Here is a 20,684-nt window from a genome sequence, read left to right on the forward strand (position 1 = left end):
CTGGCAGGAGAGAGATGACTTGATCATTACCTGTTAGGTTCACTCCCTCTGGGGCACCTGGCATTGGCCACTGTCTGTGGACAGGATACTTGGCTGGATGAACCTTTGGTCTGACCTAGTATGGCCATTCTTATGTTCTACACCCATTTTACCATGCTGGGCTGTGATAACCACAGATCAATGAGTTTTGGAGATCACACAATCCGGCTACACCATTCCTTTCACAGGCATCACCCCCTTCCCTCATCCCTTCCTCATTTGTCTTCAGGGACCGCTCTCATGAGCACCATCTGCAACAGGAAGTAGACCACCACCTACTGCTGGGTGCTGTAGAGTTAGTACCACATCAATACTGAGGGAGGGGTTTTTATTCCAGATATTTCCTGACAGAGAAGAAAAGAGGGGGATGGAGACCAATCTTAGATCTCCGAAAACTCAACAGGTTCATATGCAACCACAGGTTCAAAATGGTCATGCTGGCCACAATAATCCCAGCGCTAGACGGGGGACGGAGGGGGATTGGTTTGCAGCCCTCAACCTCCAAGATGCATACTTCCATTTACAATACATCCTGCCCACAGACGGTTCCTGCGGTTCACAGTAGGACCCAACCACTACCAATACAGGGTCCTTCCCTTTGGACTGTCCACTGCTCCCCGTGTGTTCTCAAAACGCTCGCAGTAGTAGCAGCACATTTATGACACAAAGGAGTCTCAATCTTCTCTATTTGGATGATTTCCTTCTCAGGGGTGCCAACTGATAAGAAACAGCAGGCATGCTGAAGACCACAGTACACCTGTTTCACCAGCTAGGTCTACAGATAAACAAATGAAAATAAATCCACCCTGGAACCAACCCAGCCACTGGAGTTTATCGGAGCCGACCTAGACTCCATACAAGCCAAGGCAGTATTTCCAAACCACGGATTCACTACATTGACCAGTCTTATTTCCACAATGACCATCAGCCTGCAAACTTCAGTGAGGACATGCCTTCGGATTCTGGGACATATGACAGCACGACTTTTGTAGTAAAGTATTCTAGACTCCATATGCACTGTCTGCAGCACTGGTTGAGCATGGTCTATGGACCCAGCAAAGACTCTCTCTCAACAGATGTGTGATACTGCCACCAAGAGTTATCCTCTCCCTACAGTGGTGGACCCAGCCAAGGAATGTATGCTTCGGGATTCCCTTTCAGCAAGACCCCCCCCGCCATCGGTGACTGTTACAACAGATGCCTGTTGGGACACCCACTTGGGTCACAACAATGTACAAGGCAAGTGGTCGTGATGGAAATCTGATTACATATCAATCTCCTGGAACTCCGCTTGGTACGCAGTGCATGCCAGGACTTCCTCCTGCTCATACGAGAAACCTCAGTCTCTATTCTCACCGACAATGTGGCATGCATGTTTTACATCATTCGCCAAGGAGGAGCTAGGTCTCAGTAGCTATGCGTAGAAGCCATGAATTTATGGAACTTCTGCATCCGCAACAATATAAACATCACAGCATCATACCTACCAGGATGCCAAAACACTGCCGCCGACAATCTCAGCAGGCACTTTCCATAGGAAGATGAGTGGGAAATCCACAACAGTGTTCTCAGCACGATATTCCAAAAATGGGGTCACCCAGTAATTGACCTTTTCACCTCAGCGACAAATCACAAATGTCCATTATTTTGCTCCAGGACAGGCCTGGCACCAAGATCATTAGGAGATGCCTTCCTCATCCTGTAGAATGTGTCACTCATGTATGCCTTTCCGCTGATACCACTGATCCCAAGTGTCATCCGTGAGATACGACTTGACAGAGCATACAGCATTCTCATTGTTCCCCACGTGGCCCAGACAGACTTGATTTCCCTACCTCGATGTCTAGCAATCTGTGCCCCACAACTGCTGCCTTTCCAGACAGATCTCCTGTTCTAGAACAAGGGCCTGACGCTCCATCAAGACCCAGTGAAATTCCATCTCAAAGCGTGGCTCCTCTCTGGTTCCAGCATGGGAACTGAACTGTTTGGAAAAAGTAAAACAGGTCTTACTAAATAGCCGTCATCTCACCACTAGAAATACTTAATGCCACAAGTGGAGAAGATTCTCCCTTTGGTGTCAGCAAAAACAGCGGGACACGACAGTGGTGCCTCTATCTATGATCCTAGACTACCTACTAGAATTGAAGGAACGGGGTCAGCCATAAATTCTATTAAAGTACATCTGGCTACCATCACGGCCCTCCACGAACAGATAGAAGGGGCTTCAATATTCGCTCACCTGATTACACGGAGCTTTCTAGCAGGTATATAGAACATGTACCCAGAAGTACGCCAACCTCTAAGCAAACTGCTCGCTCCTACATATGTCAATGAAAGTCATATTGCTAGTGGCAATCACGTCTGCAAGATGTGTCAGCGAAATAGGAGCATTGATGGCTGAACCACTGTACACTGTGTTTACCCAAAGACACAATCATGTTGCATCCTCACCCAAAATTCTTGCCTAAAGTGGCTACCAATTTTCATATTAACCAAACCATACATTTACCTGCCTTCTATCCCATGCTACGTAATGACTCTCGAGAAGCAATGTTGCACATGTTTGATGTCAGACCATCATGACTGCACAAGGTGATTAACTACTATTTCTCTCTGGTCCAGTGAACAGTTTCACCAGGAGAGACTGAGCAAAATAGCCTGTAGTCTGATGATTAAGATGTCCACCTGGCAGGGGGAAGATCTGATGGACCTGAGTTTCAAGTCCCTGTTAAAGAGGGGATTCAAACCTGGGTCTCCCACATCCCAGGAAGTGTCCTAACCACTGGGCTACACACACACATTTGTTGGCCTGAAACAGACTTGCAATTTGCTGACAGATTCCGAACATTTTCAGAACAGAAAATATTTTTTATGGCTGTTTTTTTTTAAGTTTGTGGGCAAATCTGAAAAATCAGTTATCTGTCCCGCTCTACTAGACAATACTGCTTGTACTCCATCTCTAAAGACTCTGTACTGTCTTCACTCAGACTGCTCACCGGAATGGAGGTCCACACAGGATAGGGTAGACTAAATAGGGTTTGTTTACAAGAGCATTTATATATAAATTCATATTATGGCCTTAGCAGCCTAGCTCATTGCGTTGGCATACCTGCTGTCTTGCTCTTGCTTTCTATCTCAGAGGTGGTCAGTACAAGAGAGTCATTCCCCATGCCTGTGTTAAAGGGAGAGTGCACCAGTTCTCTAACCATGTTTGAATACCATGCAGAGTATTTCTGCTTTGATATTGCAGTTCTGTAGTTCTGTTTCCAAGGCATGACAGTCTAGTCACTCCCATTTTTGGAATTTTTTGTTTCTTCGGCATGTCCATCCATTGGGTTGATAAGATTTTTAGAATGGTTTTTCTTGTTCTTGGGTCATGTTCTGCATCTTCTCAGCTTTTTGTTGGTGAAGACTGATGTGTTTGGGAGGTAATTTTTACCTCTTTTATTTAATAAATAAAGAAAAAGAACATAAACCTTGTTCCTTGATGGTATTTGTCTTTGTTCTTTCAACCGTTTTAATAGTTACTATATAATGTTTTCCTTTGCACATCTTTGAGCTCATTGCTTTCCAGGAGTAAGAATTCTGCACAGATGATATCTTCAGAGAACAGAAAACTACTTAGATTCCGTTCTGTTTCATTAGAGATCTCATCCTCTTGCAAGATTCTCACTCTCCCATCACCCCTCAAAGTTTGGAGTGTGAGGTGTGTGTGTTACTGATTAGGTTATGTATGTGCATGTACTGAGTTGATTATTTTTGCTTTTGAGGCCTGATTTTCCAAATAGATGATGACTGGCTTAATTTGAGGGAGGTCAGTCACAAACTAATTGTAACGTTTAAGCCAGTATCTGTAGGTGCAGGTAAGAAGTGTGTGGAGGAGAGGTTGGCTCACACCTTTAAGAGACAATAGTACTTTTCAGGCAGTTTCACCTATATCAGACTTAGATGCTGAAACCCAGAAGTGAGAATCCTGCAAGATATATTCCAAGAATCAGAGCCCTTCACTACTTATTAGATATGATAGTAAATATATACAGTAAGAGATTGTTGTATGAAATTGCTGCTCTAGTGTAAAAATCAATATATCAGATTATTATTCCATAGCATTACAATCAGCATCTTGTTTTAGCTTCCCTGAATTAATTTAGATAAACATGTCATTTTTGTTCTACTTTTGGTAGTTTAAAAAAATCTGATTTCATTACGATGACTTTTTTAAAAAGGAATTTGATTTCTTGATAATTAGAGTTAAATCTATGAACAAATCCTTAATTTTAATTCAGACTTTGTTTATGATGTGACAAATTTATTAACAAAAAGTAAAAAAAATAATCATTTTAGAGAGCATTAATTTGATTAATGAAAATTCTGAGGCAGGAAATAATTTAACTTTACAAAGAGCTAATTAATTTTGACTAAAACATTTTTATATTAATGTTTTATAAACTGGTACAATTATATAACTAAAAGTGTGTGTATGTGTGTGTTTTTCCTGTGCCAGAGAGAATTTTTCCTTTTCCTTCAAATATGGAATCCACACTCCAAAGTATAGTGATAAACAGCCCAGGATGGGCAATTTTCAGCCTCAGGTTGATGACAAATTTAAGATCAGATGCATCCTTGAGCCAATACGGCTAGAATTGGTTACTGTGTGATGCACCAGAAAGGGCAGATTTCCAATTTTTCATTAGAATAAGAACTTCTTGTCCTATAAAAACTATTAAAGTATCAAGCCTAAAATATTGTGTCATGGTATGAAAAGACATTTTAAGGTCTGTGTGTATTTCAAGGATTACTTTTTAAAAATTTCCTTTCCTTCAAAACCTGTTTAGTTAGACTCAGACTGCCTGGAGAGCTTGGTTTTACAGGAGAGGGTTATGAAAACTGTTTCCAGTCAAAATTTAACATTGTAAGACATTTCTAAATTACCTTTTCCATAAAATGGCGAATTATAGGAGTATTCCAATTAATTGACATCACAAGCACTATATTCAATCTACAGAACCACCTTGAAAAGCTTTGTATCAACTGGAAATGCGTGACAGTTCCCATGCAAAGGTGATGTCATTGCTGTGCTCTAGGAAGAGAATTTGCCTTCCAGCTGCTTCATTTCCTCTGCCACCACTGCAAAGACCAAATGAGACTTTTATTTGTGTCTTCAAGACTAGGTTTTTCCTTAAGTCTATCTTATGATTTTATTGCAAGTGGTTTGCATAGAGTAGTGTACGATAGTTTACTTGTCCCTTTGACACCATAAGGGCGTCAAGAGGTGTGGCGATCATACCAGAGATTAATACCCGCATCCATTGCGTTCTGTGTCTGGGTGAGACTTAGTAACTCAATGCACTTTTTGACACATCTTCACTCTCTGCACCACAAGGAGGAGACACTTGAGATTTATTGGCTTGGATAACATTACAATAGTGACTATTAAGGCTCATGTTTTATGGTATAAACTGATCACAGGCAGGAGTCGGAAAGAAATTACCCATGTATGGGATAATATTGTGCAAATAAGTGAATGCTGAGTATTTACACCTACCTCTGAACCATCTGGCACTGGCTATTGTCCAACAAGATGTCTGTCCTTTATATTCTTATTTAATATAGGTCTCTGGTATAAGAATCTATACTGTACCTTTCCCACATAAAAACAGTATATTATTTCTAGGGCTGTCGATTTAATCGCAGTTAACTCACACGATTAACTCAAAAAATTAATCCCGATTAATTGCAGTTTTAATCATACTGTTAAATAATAGAATACCAATTGAAAATTATTAATATTTGTGGATGTTTTTCTACATTTTCAAATATATTGATTTCAGTTACAACACAGAATACAAAGTGTACAATGCTTACTTTATATTTTTTATTACAAATATTTGCACTGTAAAAATGGTAAACGAAATAGTATTTTTCAGTTCAACTCATACAAGTACTCTAGTTCAATCTCTTTATTGTGAAAGTGCAACTTACAAATGTAGATTTTTTTTGTTACATAACTGCACTCAAAAACAAAATCATGTAAAACTTTAGAACCTACAAGTCCACTCAGTCTTACTTCTTGTTCAGCCAGTCACTCAGAGAAACAAGTTTTGTAGTTGGCATTGCAAGGTGTTTATCTGCCAGATATGCTAACATTCGTATGCCCCTTCATGCTTCAGCCATCATTCCAGAGGACTTGCTTCCATGCTGACGATGCTCATGAAAAATATTAATGCATTTAATTAAATTTGTGACTCAACTCTGTGGGGGAGAATTATATGTCTCCTGTTCTGTTTTACCCACATTCTGCCGTATATTTCATGTTTTAACAGTCTTGGATGATGACCTAGAACATATTCGTTTTAAGAAAATTTTCACTGCAAATTTGAGAAAATGCAAAGAGAGTACCAATGTGAGATTTCTAAAGATAGCTATTGCACTCGACTGTAGGTTTAAAAAGCTGTAGTGCCTTCCAAAATCTGAGAGGGATGAGATGTCAAGCATGATTTCATAAGTTTTAAAAGAGCAACACTCCATTGTGGAAACTATATAGAACCTGAACCACCAAAAAAAGAGAATCAATCGTCTGCCGGTGGCATCTGACTCTGATTATGAAAAAGAACATACGTTGGTCTGCACTGCTTTGGATCATTATCGAACAGAACTCTTCATCTGCATGGATGCATGTCCTCTAGAATGGTGGTTGAAGCGTGAAGGGACATAGGAATCTTTAGTGCATCTGGCATGTAAATATCTTGTGACGCCGGCTACAACAGTGCCATGCAAACAGCTGTTCTCACTTTCAGGTAACATTGTAAACTAGAAGTGGGCAGCATTATCTCAGTTGCATGCAAATGTAAACAAACTTGTTTGTCTGAGTGATTGGCTGAACAAAGAAGTAGGACTGAGTGGACTTGCAGGCTCTAAAGTTTTTTACATTGTTTTATTTTTGAATGCAATTTGTTTTTTGTTCATAATTATATATTTGTAAGTTCAACTTTCATGGTAAAGAGATTGCACTACAGTACTTGTATTAGGTTAATTGAAATATACTATTGTTTTTTTACAGTGAAAATATAACAAGTGAGCACTGTACATTTTGTATTCTTGTTGCAATTAAAATCAATATATTTGATTGTAGAAAACATCCAAAAATATTTAAATAAATGGTATTCTGTTATTGTTTAGCAGCATGATTAATCACTTGACAGCCCTAATTATTTCCTCTCTTGCTATTTTTTTAGTTTGTTGCATTAAAAGTTATTTTATAGCTACTGCTGCTAACATAATGGTAGCAATTATACATAACTAAACACTTTGTAGTAAGACATCACAAAATAAAGGCATTTCATTATCTTCCAAATTGTTTTTGGAGTTTTGTTCGAACAAATTCCTCAAGAAACAGGATACCTTTTTAAGAACTGTTAAATTACATTTTTTTTCCCAACTTCTCAGCAGCTTTTTTTTAGCACAACTGGTGGAAGAATTGAAATGACCATCCTATCCCATATGAAGATTTTTGCTATCTCTTCTCTAATATGAAGCTCTATACTAATTATTTTATCAAATAAATAACAGTCCATTTACCACATTCCTAAAATACTCTCTCTTTCTTTGAGCCCTGTTTATTGTCTTTAATCCCAATCCTTGCACATCATAGTTGGAGACAAACACTTGTGTTTCAAGGTACCAGTTATACTGTTTAAAATACAAGAAGACCGAGTCCTCTTTCAGCAGTCTGACCAGCAATGGCATATTCTAATGTTCAGCTTGAGTTAGCTGTAGCCTGTCTCATGGAGGATATTAATTTATGGCTTTATATCATCTAGCCATGTAATACAAACTATTTAGGGCTTCCTTTATGATAAGACACTTAAAATCATGTCTGTGGAATTTTGACTGCTGGCATGGGAAGTTTTCGCTAAATGGTATTAAATCATTCTGAGGTATATATTTGCTGTTTGTTTTCAGAGGAATTCCAGGGAAGAATTGTGGAACAATCATATTGACAGCAGAGGAGCTGAACTGTTGCAGGGTAAGTGAATGTTTGCATTGCTGCTTAAAAAATTTGTTTTTATGGTACTAATGTAATTTGATATTGGACCAGTTTTTTAAAGATACAGTTTACAAATGGGGTAAAAGAAATAGGAACACAATTACCTTTGTATGAAATTCTTTATTTATTGCTTCACTTAATTGTTCTTTTCAGTTACTATTAAACTGAATAATAGAGAAGTGAAAAACAATGTGGAGCACAGAGAAGTTCATATTAAACCTACTCTTATTGTTCCCCAAATTAATCAATGTGAATCTCTTCTGAGTTTCTTAATCCCCAAATACTAGTAAATTGTTTAACTATGTGAGTTACGGGGTTATATGTCCCTTATGAGATTTTTGAGAGGGAGAAGTGAGTAGCAAGAACAGCAGCAAGCTGTTGTAGTTTTAGCTTTTTAATTCAAAGTTTGTCTATTTTGTACTTAATGTGTGGCTAAAACAATTTAAAAAAAAAGAGTTGATTGGAATAAATAATATCTGGTAAGAAAAGGAATAGCCCCAGAAGAGAGGCTAAATTTAAATTTAAAAATGTTTTAGAAGATTGTCACAGCCAAGTGATACTCATGAGTGTATAAATGTGGAAAAGCTGTACGGATCAGGGAAGGAAGGAGAGAGTGAGGAGAGATTGTTATGGATAACAAAGAATGATTAAGTCCTGAAGGGAGTTTTGAGGAGATTACTAAGTAGAAGGATGGTGTTTATTGGAAAGCGAAAAATTTTTCCAAGTGTAAATGTTAACATAAGAGAAGGTACAAAGTCAAGAAAGCAAAAACTAAGTGTAGGGATCAATAAAGCAAGGTATTTGGTAAAAAGCATAAAGATCAAATAAGGAAGTAGAATGAAAATTAAATCAAAGACATAAACAGCATGGAGTATGTAGAGGCTTGAAGGGATTTGTTAAAGGCTTTAATTTTTAGTAATTGCTAGTTTCATGCTGAATGTTTTATTTAACTGTTTGACTTTTTTTATTTTTTTTTTTACTGGATAACAGTTTTCTCATTTTTTCCTCAGTTTTTGCAGTAGTAACTTGTTTGTATCTTTACTGATGTATCCAACATACTACCCATAGAACTTAAAATAATGCTTTTTTATGTTCTATTTTCTGTTTGTATATTTAAAATACTTTATTAGGAACTCTAAATCCTGTGCCTTATTTCTAGTTTGCTAAGGCTTGTATGTCCAGTTGCAGAGCAGAAATTGTTTTAAATTGCATATTGCCCTAAAATGTAAATAATTATACATACTATCCATTGCCTTTGGCAGCCCAACGGATTCCAAGTATAGTGACCTTCAGGGTACAATGTAATGCCTAATTCTTCTTTGAGTGCTTCTTCATGTCCATTCCAAGCAGGGGTGTGTGTGTGTGTGTGTGCACGCATGTGCACGGTGGCCAGAAGATTCTTCCCATAGCAGAATCTGTTTGATCGGTCTGGACGCCCCCTGGAGTCACACCTTCATGGCGCTCAATATAGAACCCTGCTGACCCACCACCCCTTCAGTTCCTTCTTACCACCAGTGACGGTTGGCTGGAACTTGCGGTAGTCCTTGCTTAGCAAGCATGTTGTACAGTTCTTTGTATATAGTTTACCTTTAGTTATTAATAATTAGAGTTGTTGGAGGTTCCCCCCCATTTCGACTCCCCGGAGCTGTGGTATGCTGCAGTTCCTGGGGTTTAAAAACTGTGTGGCCTGCACGAAGTGCAATCCACACTCCTAGTGCTTATGTTGTCTAGAAGAGGCTCACCAAAAGGATCGCCGTAAGATCTGCCACGAGTTCCACCCTAGAACTCTTAAAGAAAGGGAACAGTAGCTTAAAGTGATCCTCGTGAAGGAAACTCTATGCCCCTATTTGGACCTGGGCTCAGGGGACCCGGCTCCTAACACTTCCTCCTCGATGGGGAGCACCCCAGCACCGTCCTCAAGCTTGGCGCTGAGAAAAGACTCATCCCAGGACGCTTGGCTAAATCCAGAGAAGTTAGACCCCTGGCGGGCCACAGCTCCGGATCCCCTACTGGGGCCGCGTCGACTCCTGCCCATGGTCACCGTTCGCTATGGACCAGCAGCTGTAGCTCCCTTCAATGCCAGAAGCTTTCGAAGCTGCTGCACCTTACGGCACTGTTCTCACCCTCGAGGAGGGAGGAACTTCATTGGTGTTCCCACCCTGCCCTCAAGTGCAGTCAAGAGGGACGGCAGCAATGATGTTCAGGCACTCCCCCTCTCAATATCCTTCGGCACTGAGACAGAGAACCTACTCACTCCCTGAGCTCTCGACACTCGAGGCACCGAGACTCGGCTCCTCCATGGTCTTCAGTCTCAGAGATCTTGGAGTCAGAGTCTGACTCCTACCAATCTAGGAGGAATAGGAGGCAAAGATTGAGGTCAGGGAGAGACAGGAGAGAGCCCCAAACATTTGAGGGTCTGATGCTTTTTTCTGAGACGACAGACAAGAGGCTACACAGTCTGAAAGACTCATGGGCCACCCTCAAGTCTTTGGGCCTGCACGCTCCCGCCACACAGCGGAGACACTTCAGACCACAACCTCCTCCAAGACTCCAAGCGCTAGGATGGTTCTCAGAGGAGAAACAGGAGTGGCAGGAGGAAACAACATCCAGCTTCAGGCTAGGGCTCTGGCCAACCCAAACCGCCTTCTGGCCCTAAAGTGGCCTTTTGAAGGTGCGGTTGAGGATGGCTCACCAGATCAGGGACTGGATCTACCCCACCTTACCTTTTCTTCCCGACTGTCCCCTTTCTACCATGCATGGTCCCGTCTCACTTCGGATTGCTGGGCACTCTGCACAATAGAGAAGGGATACTCCATCCAATTCTGTTCCCTCCCACCTTTCCACCCTCCTTTCCCGTCCCTCTTCAGGGACCCTTCTCACAAGCCGCTCCAGGAGGTTCAGTTGCTCCTATCGCTAGGGTCAGTGGAGACGGTTGCTCAAGGACACAGGAGCGAGGGCTTTTATTCCTAGTATTCCTAATACCTAAAGCCAAAGGCGGCCTCAGGCCTCTCCTGGACCTGTGAGAACTCAACAAGTTCACGAGAAACTCTGGTTCTGCATGGTCTTGTGAGCCTCTATCATCCCCTCGCTAGATCCAGCAGACTGGTATGCTGCCCTCGACTTCAAGGACACACATTTTCATATCGCAATCTCTCAGCCCCACAGGAAATACCTCAGATTTGTGGTCAACAGTACTCACTACCAATTTACCGTCGTCCTGTTCAGCCTGTCAGCAGCACCTCAAGTCTTCATCAAGTGCATGGTAGTCGTTGTCGTGTTATTGCGAAGGCATCAGGTACAGATATTTCCGTAATTCAACGACTGGCTGATCAAAGGCCACTTCAGGACCCAACTGAAAGGTCAGGTCAGATTGATCAGAGCCACCTTCAACAGCCTGGATCTACTTCTAAACAAAGCAAAATTAACTCTGTCCAGAGGATAGAGTTCGTAGGGGCAGTACGGAACTCGACTCAAGCCAAGGCATTCCTGCTGGAGGCAAGGTTTCAGGCCCTGAACGATATAATTCAAGGCCTCAGATAGTTCCCCACCACTACAGCAAGGAACTGCCCGAAACTATTCAGAGACATGGCTGGCTGTACCTATGTGGTGCAGCATGCCAGACTCAGGCTTTGACCGCTTCAGTTGTGGCTTTCATCAGTGTATCGCCCAGCCCAGAACAACTTGGAGAGGATCGTGACCCTGCCTCGCCCGGTCCTCGACTCCCTCCTATGGTGGATCAATGCTCAGGAGGTGTGTTCAAGGATTCCGTTTATCACTCCACAGCCATCTCTGTCACTGGTGACCGATGCATCAGACTTGGGCTGGGGAGCTCATCTGGGAGACCACAAGACTCCAGGCCTCTGGTCTCAAGCAGATCTGGGTCTCCACATCAATGTCAGAGAGCTGAGAACGGTGCGCCTTGGGACTGCACACTCCTCTCCCCTGTGCCAGGAATCCCTCATGCTTTGGTCCTTCTGTGTAGAACGTTCAATACTCCTGCAGGCATAATACCTCGCCGAGATACAGAATACGCTGGCGGATCACCTCAGCAGGTCGTTTCACAGCCACGAGTGGTCCCTTTACCCGGACGTCACAGTTTCAATCTTCCAGGGGTGGGGTTTTCTGCAGGTAGGGCTTTTTGCCAGCTTTTTTTGCTCCTTCCAGAATCACAGCCCGGCTCCAGCGCAGATTTGTTCCTCCTCCATTGTGGAGGTTCTCTCTTACATGTCTTTCCACCCAGACCACTCATTCACAAGCTGCTTCTCAAGATCCACAGAGATCGAGCTCAGGTCATACTGAAAGCACTGCCCTGGCCCTGCTAGCACTGGTACACATCTCTCCTAGATGTTCTGTGAGAGCCCCAATTACCTTGCCGATCTTCCCGGAGCTTCTCACACAAGATCATGGACATCTCCAACACCTAAACCGCCAATTCCTTCATCTCAAGGCGTGGAAGCTACATTGTTAAATCTGTTGGAGCTTTCCTGTTCAGACCAGGTTAGACAGGTCCTCCTTAACAGTAAGAAACCCTTTACATTGTCTTTGATAAGGGTGCAATTAGCTGCCATCCTGGCTACCTAGGCGCGCAGGGCCGCTCTGTGTTTTGCTAGCACCGTGGTCAGCTGATTCCTAAAAGGGCTTGACAGGCTATACCTAATGTCCGTCAGCCTATCCTTGCCTGGGACCTCAACTTGGTCCTTTCTAGGCTTATGGGGGGGCCCCCTTTGAACTGTTAGCAACATGCTCCCTGCTGTACCTCTCTTACAAGATGATGGTCATGGTAGCAATAACCTCAGCCAGGAGAGTGTCTGAATTCAGAGCCCTAACATCAGACCCTTCCTACATCGTGTCTTATAAGGACAAGGTTCAGATCAGGCCTCATTCTGCTTTCCTCCAGAAGGTTGTGTCAAAGAGTCACATCAACCAGGACATCTTTCTCCCAGTATTGTACCCTAAGCCACATTCCAGCGGCAGAGAGCAGAGACTCCACTCTCTGGATGTACATATGGCACTGGCCTTTTACACTGAGAGAACAAAATGGTTCAGAAAATCGGTCCAGTTATTTGTGGCAGTGGCGGACAGGATGAAAGGTCAACCTGTGTCATACCAATGCATCTCATCATGAATAGCATCCTGTTTTGTAAGTGCTACAGCCTGGCATGTGTTTCTGCACCTGTGATCACTGCACACTCCACCAGAGCGCAGGCTTCATCTACAGCGTTCCTGGCTCAGGTTCCCACCCAGGAAATCTGCAGAGTGGTGACGTGGTCATCCATACTCACTTTCACCACACACTATGCGATTACCCAGCCAAGCCAGAGATGATTCGGCCTTCGGACAAGCAGTAATCCAATCAGTGGACAACTCTGACCCTGCCTCCTGAACTTGGACTTGGGAGTTACCTGATTTGGAATGGACATGCACAAGCATTCAAAGAAAAAAAAAATGGTTACTATTTTCTCGTAACTGTTCTTTGAGATGTGGTGTTCATGTCCATTCCAATACCCACCCTCCTTCCCCTCTGTCGGAGTAGCCAGCAAGAGGGAACTGAAGGAGTGGCGGGTCAGGAGGGCTCTATATTGAGTGCCATGAAGGTGCGACTCCAGGAGGCGCCCAGACCAACCCGATGGATGATGCTATGCAACAAATCTTCTGGCCACCATGCACGTATGCACGCACACACCTGATTGGAATGGACATGAACAACACATCTTGAAGAACAACAATTACGAGAAGGTGAGTAACTGTTTGTTTTTTTCTTTTTCAAGTGGCCTCTGCACATTCATACTCTTGAGATGTGCCAACACTGTGGCTTGGACTGAGGGAACCTTCTAGTAGCAGTGTCTGCTGGAATGCTGCTGGGCACTCTGCCTCTCTTCTCATGACTCTGGGCATTTGGAAGGTGGGAGCTACAGAAGAAGGTGAGGCATGCCAACTGCCTCAGTTCCTTCCAACTGTGATAGCAAGTGAACTAGGAACCCCCTTTTAGGTTCTTCAGTCCAGATTCATTGGAATAGATCGTTCCCTGTGCCATCACCTTCTTTAGTTTAGTAAGTTTTGAGTTCTTTTTTGATTAAGGATTTTATTACCCTGCACAGATCCTTGGTTCCGATATATGAAAATTAAAGATAAGCCATGGTTCAAGAGGCATGCTTCTTACCCTGCCACTTTTCCTTCCTCAGGCATATATGTGTATGGAAGCTTGGTGGAAGGTCTTTAGCCCTCTTATTGCTCTATATAGATCATCTTCATCCTGAACTAATACCTTTCCTTGCCCTATCCCTCCTGGAGAGTATTACGTAGACTCTTGGTCCCAGCCTTTCAGACCATGAGATTACCTTCCCTCACTACAGGTTATCATAGAAAATTCCCTACTGGATACTGGCAGAACTGGAAGGTACCACCATGGGCAATGTGGCCATATTGGCCTTCCCTGTGGATATTATCCTGCATGTAAAAGGGCTGAAGAAAGGCAGCCACAAAGGAAACTTTCTCCCAAAAGGGTTCAAGGGAAATGTCTTGCACTAGAACTGTTACACCTGCTAGGGACCAAGAGATTTGTCTCAAGCACATTGTCTGAAGTAGAGCTATAGAAGAGCTTATTGAACCTTTGACTATAGATCCAGATCCAGATGTTCAGACTTTTCCACACAAGAACGTGGGTGCATCATCTTCTTCCTCTCCTTGTAGAATATATGTTCCAGGTTGCAGAAGGAATGGCTACTACCTTAAACGTCCCTTTGGTAACAAGAGGAAACTACACTTAGTTTTCAGTATTCTGAGTTCATCCTCTAGGAGTAATATTACCTAGTGAATTCTAGGAAGTTTATTACAGCTAGCAAAAAATACCTGATTAAACTGAGCATCAGGACTGGCAGTTTCTAAAAAAGCAAACTATATGGAGCTGCCTTCTGATGTCCATCTTTTTTCTTGATGATCCTTCCTCCTACAAATTCATTGGTAGTGGTGACTCCTGCCCAAAGAGCTAAAAGGCAGTTGTGCAGAATGAAGGCGTTATGTATTATTTGTAAATATACATGCCTCAGTACCTGTGATATTCTTTTCTCTGACCGTATAAACTTAAGTCAACGGAAGTTGACTTATGAACAGGAAATAAAACAATGGCAAAGATAAGGTGCTATCGTAAGCAACATCCTTTGGGAACAATGGGAAAGCTATTAAGTGGGAAATAACTCCTGGCCTGGCGCCCACTAGGCTGACAAAGTTTACTTTTCCTGGCCCAAACCTAGGATCAAAGTGTATAATAAAATCTTAAAGATGCTAGCCTAGCAGGGATGGAGGGAGGGAAGAAAGGGTTGTTAGTAGACTGAGCCTGGAGCACAGGCTGAACGAGACAGACAGAAGCTGCAGCAAGCAGTCTGATTCTCTCAGCTTAGAGAGGGAGGTAACTGGGCTATAAGGAACTTATCAAGCTGGCAAGGAAATATTAAGGTGCAGGTAGGGGAAGTGAGAGTATAAGTCTTTAATTATTTATGCTATCTGCTTGGCTTGGTATGTACCTTTGGGTGAATAAATTACACTTTTTTTTTTTTTTTTTTTGAAGAACCTGTTTTTCTGTCCCTGCAAACTTATTCTTTCACAAGCTCCCAGAGGAAAAGTGCCAGACCCAGTACCGTCTGTCAAGTTAACACAATTAGTAAATGGGGCCTGCAGTTCAGAGATCCAGTCTGAGTGGTAGGACCATGTGGTTTCACCACTGAGAGAGGGTGGGGGTAGCCAGGCCAGTCACCTGTGAAGTGCACTCAAGACAGACTAGAAGAGGTATAAAGTGCATCTCACTTGATAACTGTAATAAAGGTGTAGTCCACTCTACCCCTTCTGTGAGAGCAAGTAAACAGCTAGATGCAGAGGGTAGAAAGATGTTTTCCTCTGCCAAACTGGGAATTAGTGGCGAGTTATCAGGCAGTAATGTACAATAGCACTGTTTGTCACGTCATGGCTTGAAGACCAGAGATAACTGGCCAAAGCTCTGGTTATCAAAGGTCATTTAGTTGCTATGCATTCCTTGAGAACATCATTTGATGCTTCTGATATAAAATTTAGAGCTGGAGCATCCACAATTACTTTGAGGCACCATGTGTATCTATGTTGTTCTGGAATTCTTCCAGAAACAAGAACCTCCATCCAGGACCTGTGATTAGGTGAGAGGCTAATTAGCTTTCGGACAAGGTTCTAGAAAAGCTGAAGGATACTAGATCTACTGAAAGGTCTCTGGGGATTTCTCAGCCCCCTAGGAAAAGATTTTGGGAATCAGAGTTTTGTTGCCAGAGAAACCATACCAAGCCTCTATTCCTATACCAACAGCAGCCTCTTGTTCAGCAACGCAAGCCGTAGCTACCATGAGCTAGTGGGATTTCCACTGTATCATCTTCCTCTGCACCAGCCTCAGGTTTGATGGGATGCCCAAGAAAATTAGGTCAGTTTTAAACCTATAAGAGTGCTTACCTTCATTTGAAAATAATCTCTCATGTTTCTTATATACATGGACTGATGGATCTTGCAGACCGTACAACATTCAGTTAAATATTATCCCTTACCCCAACTCTCCTGCCCCATCTCTTTTCATACATCTTTTGCCTGAGGACATGCTAAGATCAGAATTTCATTCAGTACTGGAGTTGGATGCCACAGAGGTAGTTCCCAAAGAGTTACAAAGGAAGGAATTTTATTCCAGGTTGTTTCTGATTCCAAAGAAAGATGGAGGTCTCTGATCCATTTTAGACCTTCAAAAATTCAACTCTTTCAACAGAAAGTTCAATCTCTGTTTGCATATCCAAGTCATGGTAATTTCCTCCTGATCAATTCAAGGCTAGTTTGGGGCTCTTGCTGTACAGAATGCTTATTGTCATATCTCAATCAGATATTCACATCAAAAATACTTATGGCTTGTTGTCATTCCATATAGCTTGTCTGCACACCTCAAGTGCCAGTCAATAATAACAGCACATTTGAGAAGTTAGAGTCCCTTACTTGCACAATTGGCTCATCTGGGCATCCTCACAGGATGTCACAGTCATGTACCCTATTCCAAACACTGGGGTTCAAGATAAATGGGAAGAAATTGCACATAGCTCCAGCCCACATCGTACCTTTTGTTGGTTAAATTTTGTATTCTCTAAAGGGCAGAGATCTTCCAGAAGAAAGGCACTTTAAAATCCTTACAGCGATAAAAGTACTACAGGAGAACTATTATCAAACAGTGCTGTTCTTACTCAAGCTTGGTGGCATTATTGCTTCTGTGACATACATAATACTATGTACGCATTTAAAGATGAGGCCTCTACAACACTGGCTAAAAAGACACTATATACCAAATACAAACACTACCTAGAGGTGTGTTCCTATCCCCACATTCAAATCTGCAACTCTGTCAGATACAGTAGACTCAGATGCTTCCAATCTGGGCTGAAAGCTTGTCAAATTTTTGTAACAGTTCAGTTACTGGAAATTCAGAGAGGAAAAACTCCATATTAGTATTAAGAGCAATACTTTGGGCTCTCAAGTTGTTTCTCCTTCAGCTATATGGCAGAGTGGCTCAAGTAGTTACCAGCAATACTACATCAGTATTTTATACAAACACGCAAGCTGTGGAAAGACACTTCCGCTCTGTGGGAGTTGTGCGTAGTATACCAAATGTATCTTCCTTGCAAACAAGGACAAGATACTGGACTATCAGCTGAGCAGAAACTTACGTGATCGGTGCAAGTAGTTACTAAAAAAACTTGGTAACAAACTATATCTTCTCCTTGTGGAGGTATCTGGAGATGTATTTTGTTGCAGCAAGACACAACTCCAGTTGTAAGAGGTTTTGCTTCAAGGTAAGATGTATTTCTTCTAGGCTGTGAGATTGGTTTCCTCTGCATTTCCCCCAATTCTTGTAATTCAGAGTTTACTGGAAACTAAACAAGACAAAGCCAAGTTACTGTGATTGCCCTGGCCTGGGCAAGATATTAGTCATTCTCAGATACTGTGACAATCACAAGGGTTTTATCTGTCTCCTGCAATTCCAGACTTAGTCACCTAACAGAGAGATTGGATTGCCATCCATATCCAGACTCTCCACTTGACAGCATGGCCATAGAACTTGAGCTATCTGGAAAAAGTAAAGAAGAGTCTGTTCAACTCCAGGAAGCAGTCAACTCACCAGTTATGATTATAAGTGGAAAAGTTTCTTTTTGTGTGTAACCCGCAATAACATGAACCAAGCTTCAGTTCCTGTTTAATCCATACTGAAGTAATCACTTCATTTGAAATCCTTTGGGCTGTCCTAACTGTCAGTTAAAGTACATCTCACAAGCATCTTGGCTTCATGATACCATCAAAGCGTAGTCAAGCAAAATACTATATTTAGACATGCTATAATAAGATTATTGAAGGGATTAATGAACCCTTTGATTAGTGAGTCCATATCTACATGGAACTTCAATCTAGTACTTAGCTCATGGAACTTCCTTTCAAGCCTATGGGAGAATGTTCCCTGTTTCATGTCACAATTCAGACAGCTTTTATGATAGCTATTAAATTCACTAGATGAGCGAGCAAGTTGCAGGCTCTTATTGCTGATTTTCCCTCTCTCCCTTACAACAATATCCTAGTCCTGTGTCTGCATCTGAAATTTCCCTTCAAGGTTGTAACAAAACTCAGTTTTAACCAGGCTATAAACTTGACAGTATATTTTCCCAAGCTTTACTTTCAGGGAAGCACAACTTAGAGGGCTAAAGCTCTCTCGGTATTCATTTGAATTAGTCTTAAGGAATACAGGCAGTCACCTAGGTTTTTTTGTCTCTCATTCAGAAAAGAGTAACCGTCTGGCAATCGCATGCCAATGCCTTTCTAAGTGAATTAAAATCAGTATGGAGAGATTTATAAACTTACATCTATTCCTCTTCTAGAAGAGCTTAAAGTGCCCTTGACTAGAGCAAAGGCCTCTTCTGTGGCCTGCCTTAGACATATTGGTGGTGGAGAGCTGTCTGTGCTGTTAGCTATGATATTCTCATATTAGAAATCTGTACAGTTGCTACATGGAGCTCTATTTCATAAACTTTAGAAATATTCTTTAGCGCTGGCATCTAGATCAGATGCAGTTTGGTGAAGTAGCATTACAGTCTCTATTTAACTAGGACTCCATGTTGTACTATCCAGAGACAAGAGTACTGCTTATCCAACTATCCTAAGAGTAGGAAAGCGCAGAGGCCACTCAAAGAAGAAATGAAGGTTACTCGCTTGTAACCAAATTCTTCAAGATGAACTCTGCATATTCACACTCCCCACCCACCTTCCCCTCTTACTCAGCGTTAATTTCAACTTTGGTCCCAAGAAGGCAATGGAAGGAACTAAGGCATTTGGTGCACCATGACCTGTCTCCCTATTATAGACCTGCCTTCCAAATGCTTGGAGACAAAAGGAGTCTGAGAGCACTTCAGTGAGCACTGCTTCTAGAAGGTTTCACTGGGCCAAGCTGCACTGTCGGCATATCCCAAGAATGTGTATGTGCAGGGATTATCTTGAAAGTGAATAATCCTAAATGCTAAAATTATAAATGAACTACTTTCTTTTGTCGTTTGTTCTTTATTTTTGCAGTTGACATGCTGAGCATAATTTTTGTCTTTATTTCTTTTTTAGGATTCTGTACTTATGCAGTTTTGTGCAAACAAGTTAGACAAGAAGGACTTCTTTGGGAAATCTGACCCTTTCCTAGTATTTTATCGAAGCAATGAAGATGGCAGGTAGATAACAAAATTATAAAGACAATATCTGATTATGGTGGTTATAATATACAGTTTTTGCATTTTGATGTTTGTCAGACTGCAAGCTCTAATTCATTCTGTAACCTCCTAACAACATTTGCTTGGAATATAGTTTACCGTTTTAACAAGTTAATTAATCTAAACTAGATAATGTTATGGCAATGTAGAAATAACACAATTATTTTAATACCGTTAAAATAACGTAACTAAGAAATTTTAAAGATGGGTTTATGAGTAAACCTAGAATGCTATGAAAAATGGCATGAAATTTATTATTATGGAAGATAAATCGTGGTATATCTTAAATTTTAATAGAATTCTAGAAGAATCTGTGAAGAATATATTAATGCACAAAGGTTGATTTAGATAAGAGTCCTTTTGCTGGAAATTTGGAGACATATTTTAACCTTTTCATTAGAGTCCTGAGGGAAAAAAGACTATGAATAAAATTTCAAAACCTCTTGGTACATAAATAATTTTCAGAAGTATCTATCTTCTATGTTCATGCTTAAGTCACTAAAAGAGATTTATCTCTGTCCCACTTAAGAAATATCTGATCTACTAATTCCTGGTCCAGGGACTGTTCATGTGGGTCTGTTAGCAACTGGCTTAACCTGTTTCCTGGAGTCTTCCTTTCTGGTATGCTGCTCATTGTCATGTTCAAGAATGTAGCAGTCCAGAGGCTAGCCATGCCTGATGGTGGGTCTGTGGGGAACTAGCCTTACTGTCAAATTCTGGAACATAGGCTGTTCTACATAAGTGGCTGTTGCCAAGTTGCCTCTGAGGCAGTTTGCTGGAACAGCTCAGCTGCTGAAGATTATAAAGTGCAG

General features: G+C 41.7%; 1 protein-coding gene and 1 long non-coding RNA gene across 2 annotated transcripts in view; one reads left to right on the forward strand and one right to left on the reverse strand.

Moving 5' to 3' along the window:
* CPNE8 (copine 8) overlaps positions 1–20,684 on the forward strand; it is a 246,775-nt gene that overhangs the window by 73,186 nt on the left and 152,905 nt on the right. Inside the window, 2 exon segments of the mRNA XM_075064967.1 lie at positions 8,002–8,065; positions 19,730–19,833. Of these exon segments, the coding sequence (XP_074921068.1) occupies positions 8,002–8,065; positions 19,730–19,833 (168 nt within the window).
* LOC142046736 (uncharacterized) overlaps positions 1–20,684 on the reverse strand; it is a 471,037-nt gene that overhangs the window by 38,471 nt on the left and 411,882 nt on the right. The gene's annotated exons all lie outside the window — the stretch shown is intronic.

Source organism: Chelonoidis abingdonii, chromosome 1 (assembly GCF_003597395.2).
Source record: "Chelonoidis abingdonii isolate Lonesome George chromosome 1, CheloAbing_2.0, whole genome shotgun sequence".
NCBI classification, from domain to species: Eukaryota; Metazoa; Chordata; order Testudines; family Testudinidae; genus Chelonoidis; species Chelonoidis abingdonii.